Raw genomic sequence first — 9,489 nt, 5'->3', positions numbered from 1 at the left:
TATCTTTTTCTTACTACTTTAAAGAATATTTATGTAACAATGATGATAATTTGTTGTCAATCATATAAATTGTATATTTTCCCCAAATTTGCCATTTTTCTTTTAACTTTAAAAATGTTTTTGTTTTGATCCAGTCAAATCTGTTTATGTTGGTTGTTATGCTTTTATGACTACCCCCCAGCCCACCATGGAGGTTACATACATTTTCCCCCTATTTCCTCCTATTTGCTTTTTTTCATTTGAATGTTTAGTTTCTTTATATTATATATGCACACACATATGTATCTTTTTTTTGTCATTTAGAAAGGAAGTTGTGCTCTCTCCCTACTGACTTCTCCCGCTGCTGGTATAAAAACAGTTGATCCTCTGCCTTTGCGGGAAGAGTCTGAAGGCAGTATGTTTAGAGTTGCTGAGACAACTCTTCCAGTTTCAAAAATTCCAGAATATCCAGCAAACACCCATGGACAGCCACCTTCTCCGCAGTATACTCTATCTTTCTGGCATCCCTCTCGTCGAATTCAGGGATCTCTAAGAGATCCAGAATTTCAACATAATGGTAATTATCTTTTTTTTGCTTTTAACTTTTTATCTTTTAAAATGAAATTGTGACACTGATAGGTAAAATGCAGTAAGAATGTACTATATATTAATAAATTATTTTTGGTTTTAGTTAATTTAATAGATCTTGAAGTAGAAAAAAACCTCTGTAGGACACTGATTGTGCTGCACCAAGTTCACTTTTCACTTTTCTAGAGGTATGAGGTGTCTCTCAAGTTCTTATTTTTTTTGGGTACTGGGGATCAAACTCAGGTCCTTGCGCTTGCGCAGCAGGTGGCAAAACCACTGAACTAAATCCCCGGCCCCTCAAGTTCTTAATATACACCTACGGGTAACCCCCCAGAGAGAGGCGGCACCTCCTCTCCAGGCGTGACAGCCCGAAGTGTCTCCAGCCATTGCCCAGTGCTGCCTATGTATAGAGTTCAAGGTCCGAAGTGCTTTTACTTTAGTTTTATTAGGCATTGCTTCTCTGTTTTCTACATTCCACTGTTAGTGTTGAGAAGGCCTATGCTGTTCTACCCTACATCCTTTATATGTCATGTTTTCTTGCTGGCAGCTTTTGGGATTTTCTCTTCTCAGCCGGTGCTCTGATGTTTTACATTGATGTGTCTTGAAGTGGATCTGTCCCATTCATTTTACTGGCACTGCAGACCCTTGACTTACGAACTCAGTTCATTTGTGAGGGCTGGCTGTAACTCAGGTTGGTCAATTGAAGGCTTAGGCTCCTCTACATGGCCTTCAGAGTCTCTCCCCTGTACACAGGCAGATCTCAGTGTCCTTAGAGAGACATTGGCCCAGGATTTCTTAATTAACCCCACACTGCAAAGGATGTTGTAATGTTCCTTCTAGAACTCTTTAAGGGTTAAATCTGTATCTGACACCATCTGGAAGCATAAGCGGCCTGCCAACATTTGGTCGTAACTCAAGACTTTGTGCATAAGTTAAAACTAAAATTCCGGTCATAACCCAAGTTGTTTATATGTCAGGCCGGTAATAACTTGAGGGTCCACTGTACTCTGTAGACTTTTCTGGAAAATTCTTACTTCTGGGGAATTTTCTTAAATAGTAATTTCCCCTCCATTTTCTGTTTCCTTGTTTTGGTACGGTCGTTACTAAGATGTCAGACATAATTTCTTATTTTTTTCTGTTGTCTACCTCTTTTTACTTTAATGTGAATTTTTCCATCATTTTTTTGTTTTAATTTGAAAGCTTTAATTTTCTGCCTCTTCTATTTTTAAATTTCTCTATAATATTTTTACCAAGAACTTTTTAATACTGCAATGTCTTTTTATACAGCATCCCCTTCTTTTTTTTTTTTTTTGGCACTGGAGATCAAACTCGGGACCTTGTGCTTGCAAGGCAGGTGCCAGAACCACTGAGCTAAATCCCCGGCCCCATCAGCATCCCCTTCTTATTTCATGGATGGAATGTTTTATCTCTTTGAAGAGACAAATTTTGTGTATTTCTATGACATCTGTATGTATGTTTTGAATGTGGTACACTTGCCCTCAGGTGAACCTGGTGTCCTCTAGCCACAGTAATTCTAAGAAGCCATTAGGGACAAAACCTTCACTCTCCTTTTGGGAGAGAAGCAGTTATTCAGCTGTGTAAATTTAGAGAAGAATCTAGTGTCTTACCTGTTTTGTACAAAAACTGGTTGAAACCAATTTCCTGGTTCATCTTACCTTCACTGCAGCTTTGAGTGAGACTTAGTACCTCCAAACCCAAGCCATTAGGGAACAAATTAGTTTCATCTTGGATTCACTTATTTGCTGGTTTAAGAATTCACCATATCATTAACATATGCTGTTTGGTGGCTTTGAAGGATAATTTTTTCTGCCTTTTTTTTTTCAAGTGGGAAAAGCAAAGATGAACAATTTCCAGTTACCTCAGCCTGAAGCCTTTAATAATGAAGGTATTTTAGTAATTACATAAGATACCAAAAAAACATGAGATTCTGTGATACGTTAGTTTATAATTGTAAATGATCTTACATTTGATTAGCACTTCATGGCTTACAGAGTATTTCCACAGATATATTGTGTTAGACCCTTGAAATCCTGGCATGGGGTGAAGTTAATTTCCATTTGAAAGTGAGTAAACTGGGACCTAAGTGGTGAAGAATCTTTTCTAGGGAAAGATGATAAAAGACTGTGCCTTACCTCGCAGCAATGTCAGACTTTCTGTGTTTCTCCTCTATCCAGCTTGGGGATTCAGGAATATAGCCACAATAATATCTGTATTTTTCCAAATATCGGTATTTTTGTCAATTTTCAGTATGCTCCCAATTATATAATTAGGAAAATAGACTTTGTTCTGCTATGTAGTTTTCTGATAAATTCATTTACTTCTAATAGTGGCAGGAGAAATTTTGAATTCATATGTGAACAATCAAAATTACTATATTGATTCTTCCTAAGAAGTATGGAATTACTGAATTTATAAAGTTTAAATTTGGAAATAAATTTGAGCTTAATACTTTATATATTAGAAGCTTAGATACATTAAAGGTGTTTTGTTCCTTTAGTAAGTTTAGGGCTTTTTTTTTTCCAGGATTCAGTGAGGCTAGAAATCAAGTTATGTTTTCAAATGCAAAATATCTTGTAACTTTGAATCTTGTTCTATTTTCTTTTTAGTGGAAGAACAATGTTTATAATGACCTTATAATAGATTTGCTTGCTCAGAATAGGGAATTTCAGTAATAAGGATAGCATATTAAAGTCCTATTATTTCTATATTTCATGAGATTATTTTACAAATGTGATATAAATACCATGTTAAGATATAACATTTTGTTTTTAAAAATTTTAGAAAAGCTTTTTGCCCTCAAGTAACTGCTTTTAAAAGTAGGATAATTCCTGATGAACTATTTCCAAGTAATACTGAAATCAGAAGCTGTGTTTAGTTAATGACGTTATGGGATTTCAGAAAGGGAGAACATTCATTTAATGTCAAAATGTTTAATATCTTTATGTACTATACCTGGAAAATTACCATGAAATAAGAAAATGTTAAAAAAATCTTACATTGAAAGGATATTTTTTCTAATATATACACATTGACTTTACGAGGGTTGATACTTTTAATTTCTTTAATGTTATGGGCAACATAATATTTGTTTAGGAAATATTTTTGCACTGGAAATAATTTTGGGATTCTTTTATTACAGATGAGGACAGATTGTCCGAGATTTCTGCTCGCTCCGCAGCTTCTAGTCTCCGGGCTTTTCAAACTCTGACACGGGCTCAGAAAAGGAAGGAGAATTTCTGGGGCAAAACATAAACCTATCTTGAGTTTGTTTTCTTATGCACAGAACCATTGGCATAATTTTCCTTAATTGATCACTATGTTAGGAATTTTTGAGTGATTGAATTTTCTTCTGGTATTTCCAAGTTAAATTATTTGATTTTTTTCATTAGATCGTTTTACTTGGAAAATTTTAGCTTACACAAATTTAACTTCTAAAAAATTCTTTTATGTCTCTCCCCAAATACAAAGGTAGAGATTATGTAGTTCTTCACATGTTCTTTCTTCTGTATTAGGGGTTGGGGATAGCTGGGAGAGTTGTGAATTTCTCCTGTCCTGAGAATATTCTGAAGAGATGAAGTGAAGTGAAAAATTAAGATCCAAATGTGGAGTATGTATTCCTCTAAGACTGGTTCTTTGTATCTTTGTAGACATAAAATGAATTTTGTTGTCTCTTTAACTTTGCTTTAGTGTTTCTTTATTTTTGTACCTTCTATATATGGATGCAGCATTATTTAAGATAATTGTACTTTGAAATTACCAGCTGTATATATTTTTCTTATTTATGTAACACAGTTTGGTGAGAGAATATGTATATTTTTGATCTTTGTGTGTATTCTATTTGTATAATAACTTTGGCTTAGATTTAAATAATGTCTGGATTTTGAAAAATTTGTATAATGGAAGACTAAAATTTTGTAGATGTTTTAAAATAAAAATTGTTCAAGTGTGTTTGTCTTCTCTAGAAGGTTATTGTATGGAACAGGTTAATCAAAAGTTATAATACCATTACAACTGTAAAAATGCAGTGCGACTAAATCTACAACTTTTTATATAAATGTAGGACAAATATGGAATTTTAAAAGCAGGCTCATTTTAAAAAATTTAACACACATTTTGATTATATTCACTCATAGGACTTTCCATGGTCTTACTCTGTTTTTACAAATCACAATAAATTTATTTCTAAAAATAGGGATTTTTTATAAAACATAAGATTTTTACAATAATACATAAAAAGTACTGAAAATAAAATATAAAGAATATTAATGCTTCTAAAGTGCTTAATTTGGTCAAAAGTGCTTTTACACATCATTGGTTCACAATAAGTTTGTTAAAGATCTCATGTGAGGTTGTAAAGAATTATAGACATACAAATATTTGCTTATATTCCACTGACCTTTTAAAATAATTTATTCATAAAGAAACTTATGGAGACACTAAACATGGAAATAAAAGTTTGGAATTGTGGAATAATTGGATTTTAGAACATAAATTGGCTTCTAGACAATTGTGTTCTGAGCCATATTGGTTGTAAAATAATTTTGGAACTGGCTGTCCCTGTAGAAGCTTTGAGATAGTAACCATTTTCCTTTTAAGAAGTTCATTAGTTTAGTTGGCTAGGACAGTTTTCAGTGACTTCCTGTCTGTGGTAAAGAAATTACAACAAACTTTTAGGGTCTTAACTCACAGTCCTACGTTAAAGTACAGACTGATATCTGGGTGTACTTATTGTAGTGAATCACACACGAACTTCATCTACCAGTTATTAGACTAGAGTATAGTTTTCATGAGACAAGGTCGTGATCCTAGTGTCTTTCTTATCTCATGATTTAACTGTACAGTATACTACTGACTACCTCTATCTTAATAACTCAGTGGTCCAGGTGGAAAATAGTGTTGAGGAATCATTACTGTTTGATCATGTGTACTAGAGAATAATTTGAAGGACATAAATTTGAGTTGATGGGTATTCTTGATAACATGGGAACTGTCTCGTGAGATTTGCTAGTATTGAGGAACTGATTGCTAATTCAGTTTGTACCAATTTTATGTATAATTGGGAATGTTAAATATTATAGCTCACTGAGTTTGGACACATGTATGCATCTGTGAAGCCATACCACAATGAAGATATACTTCCATCACCCTGAAAGCATTGGCATTTCCCTCTACAATCAATCTCTTTTCATCCCTATTCCCCAGGGTAGCTGTTAATTTGCTTTCTGTTGGTAATATTAACTTGGAAAAGTGTTACAAAGATGAAATCATCTTTTGTGCCTAGCTTTTGCTTAGTATATTTTTTGAGAGTCATTCTTGTTTCAGTGTGCATGTTCTCATTTAATCACCCCACTGGTGGATTTTTGTGTTGTTTGGCAGTTTGAGACCAAAATGAATAAAACTGCTGTTCATATTTGCGAATCCTTGTACAGATACATGCTTTCATTTCTCTTTGGAAAAATACCTAGGAAATTCAACCTTTTATTTACCTTTAGCGCCTGCTTTGAGTACATGTATACAAGCACAATGTTCCCCAAATCGACATTTTTTGGGGGGGGTAGGGTTTCACTATGTAGTTCAGTCTGACCTTGAACTCACTATGAAGCCCAGGCTGCCCTCAAACTCATGGCAATTCTCCTGCCTCAGCCTCCTGAGTGCTGGGTGCTGGGATTACAGGTGTGAGCCACTATGCCTAGTTAGTCCAAATCAACATTATAAGCTCTCTTGTCTAAATTGGTATCTCATAATCCAGACAGGAGTGAACATCAAAGTCACAATGGAAGGTTTTTCCGAAATGCACATACCTGCCCTTTTGCTACCCCCACCTCCATCTTCACCCTAAATGCTGAAATGCTTAGCATTTTTCTGTTTGAGAACCCAAATAAAAATGTGCAACTACACATACATGTATGAGAGGTTTTGCATGTTAATTTTTTGTCTCATCTCTGAATCCCTATAGGAGTCTGAATTTCAAGTGAAGAACTTTTGAAGGTTGATTTTGATAATTAAGGATAAAAAACAGGATAAATATGCTTAGTACATTACTGTGCAATTTAGCATAAATCCCTATTTTATAGATGAGGCCCAAGAGCCTCATCGCTGGCCCAAGAGCTCTGAGCTGGTGAATTAAATCTGTTGTCTTACTTGAAATCCACCCACACTATCTTCTTTGTGGAGACTTTCTGCTAAAATTTAAGACCTATGATGATTGAATTCTCTGGTTGATTCATTTGGGAGTTAATTTTCCACTTTGCCTTCTTGGAAGAGAAATAGCTCCCTTTCTCTTCTAGTCAGGAAAACTGAATGTGGGCACTGAATCATTGTACAAATGGATTCAACCAGAATGAAAATGTGTTACCATTCAAAACAAATGTATCCTTATATAGAGCTATGTTGAGGTTAGCTACTCAGGGAGCTTCAGGTAGATTACATAGCCTGGTGTGCATACAGGAGACACCAAAATTTTTTTATCCTGACACTTCTGGAGGTTTACCAAATGAACAAATCTAAAATGGTAGATGATCCTAGAATCATGTATATTTGATTTTGGAATATACTTTTGATACTTTTACATATAGTGAGTAGTGGCCATGTTAACATTCTCAGAGGTCAGTGTTTGTCAAACTACCACAATCAGTGTTCCTGTGTGACCGTGCTGCACACAAACTACTCCAGGTAGAAGAGTCACCACTAGACAGGTAGGGTTGTGTTCCACTGGGCCTGGTCACAGCTTGCCCTGAAATTTACATCCAGCCAGTGATTTTTTTCAGCTCTACTCATGGACTTTCAGGCTGGTGTTGGCTTTGGCCTCTAATCTAAATGTGTCTTTCCTGTGGTGAGCAGAGGCCCAGAAAGACCCAGCCCTTGGCTCTCAGGCTCAGAGCCAAGCTTCTATAAGTCCCATTTACTGTTTTGTTCCTACCCTGGTGCGCTCACACAGGGTCAGCTCCCATCCTACTACCCCTTGTCACATGGCAGGTAACCGTGAAAGATGTCATCCTAAAGATGGCATCCATTTTTCTTCCAACAAGCACTCCACCCTCTACTCTCATTTGTGGCTTCCCTGGGCCCCACAACCCTAGCAGAGAATTTTCTTGGAAACTGAGTAAGAAATGAGGACTTAGGGGACACTGAGCTCCTTTTGGAAGTCTATTGAGGCTACTAGATAGAGTGATGTTTGGGGTGTTTACATCTCAAACAAACCACATAATGGATAATTTAGATTATGTTGAAAATTGTTGTTTCTCCATTATATATTCCACTGTAGTATGATGGAGCTGGACCATGGGTCCATTGCTTAATATTCATGAATTTTGTGAACAGGTTGTTAAATCATCAATAGTTTGAAACTGGCCATGGTAGGAATATTTACACCACTGAAATCAGCTGATGCTATAAATCAGGGCTTCTCCTTTCTACCCTCCAGTGGCAATTTGCAAGCCCACTTCTGTTTCCTGTTCTTTCCATATTATTTGCCTGGTGGAAAAAAGAAACCCTACTTCAGAAAGGAGATAAGAAGCAACTCAAGATATGTTGCTGTAAGATTTATTATAGCATTCATATCTCCCTTGGCTTATAAAAATAAAATAGTTTGGTTCAGTTTCCTTTCTTGGCTGAAACCCACCTAGGAAATAAGAGCCACAAACAATAGGTAATGGACTTATAGAGGGACAATGCCCCCGACAGATCTAACGAACATGGGCTGGAAATCTGTAGGTATAATCTTACAGGTGACTCTGATATTTGAGTAGTTGGGAGCCACTGGCTTTAGCGTTGTAATAATCTATGGTCTCATCTCAACTCCATCTTGAGCAAGCCTTTTAAACTTTGAGCTTGTGCTTGTCTTGCAGATGAACAGAATAGTTTACCAATTTAGTTTTGAGATTAAATAGCATAAGGCCTACAAGGGTGTTTCATATATGGTATTCAAAATATTTTTATTATAATGGCAAATTTTTATTAAAGCAATAGGTAATGAAAGACTTGTTTCACAGAGGCCAAGGTTAAATCTGGCACAAAGGAGTCAAGGAATCCCAAAATTGTAGCCTTTCTCATCACAGATCTATCTTTTATGACCTACATTTAGCTCACACAGAGGCAGTTTGGGGTAAGAGTGTTGAAATGATTCGTCTGTTTCCGTTCTGTGGCAAAGCAAAAATGATTCTGAGTGCAGTGTTGTGACTCAGCAATTGTAGAAGCTGGAATCAATTACCTGATATATGCAAACCATATTAGAGTAACCATGAATTGGAGATGTTATCAGGTACGAATTGGAGAATGCAGAGATAGAGGGTAGAGATAGGGAAGGTTGGTCCCTGGATGAATACATACACATCAAAGATTTCCTATGTTTACTGTAAGTTATTTCTCTTTTAAACAAAATTCTAGTTTGTAATCTCAAGAAGAAAATAAAAACTAATCAAAATGCCACACAGATGGGTAAATGTAGATGCTTTACATTCATAACTTCAATTATAGTCAGTTTGGACATCGTACTCAGGAAATTTTACCCACAAGGAGAACTTTAGCATTCAGTGTTCCCATTAAGTAAGTATTCAGGTCAAAACAGTTAAGGTGCTGGGAAAATCAAAACAAAATTGAAAATAGGTTGTGTGACAATACGAATACTCTGGTTCTACAAAGAATCCGGACTGTTAGAAAGTTTACTGTGTAATTTTGCAGAAATGGAACATCCAAAATGCATTAGTATTTAAAGAAAATATATGTGGCATTAACAAACCCTAGCATGATCATATAAATGAATTTTTGTGAATTGTATTCGCCAAAATCAGATACACAAACCTGAATATTGTATGTTATTTCTCATCTGAGTAAGGCAAAGTACAAACTAAGAGAAAAACAAAAGGCTAGAAGGAGACAAGGGGATAGATCTCTTGCAGATGG

General features: G+C 35.6%; 1 protein-coding gene across 29 annotated transcripts in view; it reads left to right on the top strand.

The window, feature by feature from the left end:
- The window catches only part of Saxo6 (stabilizer of axonemal microtubules 6), a 77,594-nt gene extending 71,588 nt beyond the window's left edge, over nt 1-6,006 (top strand). For all 29 annotated transcript variants that reach the window (XM_087192261.1, XM_087192262.1, XM_087192285.1 and 26 more), the window contains 3 exons: nt 304-556; nt 2,414-2,473; nt 3,728-6,006. In XM_087192261.1, the coding sequence (XP_087048387.1) occupies nt 304-556; nt 2,414-2,473; nt 3,728-3,840 (426 nt within the window). In that variant the 3' untranslated portion in view covers nt 3,841-6,006. The remainder of the gene's footprint in view (nt 1-303; nt 557-2,413; nt 2,474-3,727) is intronic.
- The last annotated feature ends 3,483 nt before the right edge of the window (nt 6,007-9,489 follow it).

Source organism: Heterocephalus glaber, unplaced genomic scaffold (assembly GCF_053883595.1).
Source record: "Heterocephalus glaber isolate CG9 unplaced genomic scaffold, H.glaber_assembly_v1.0 deba00001569, whole genome shotgun sequence".
Taxonomy (NCBI): Eukaryota; Metazoa; Chordata; class Mammalia; order Rodentia; family Bathyergidae; genus Heterocephalus; species Heterocephalus glaber.
Note: the sequence above shows the minus strand (reverse complement) of the source record. Positions and strands in the feature narration are given on the sequence as shown.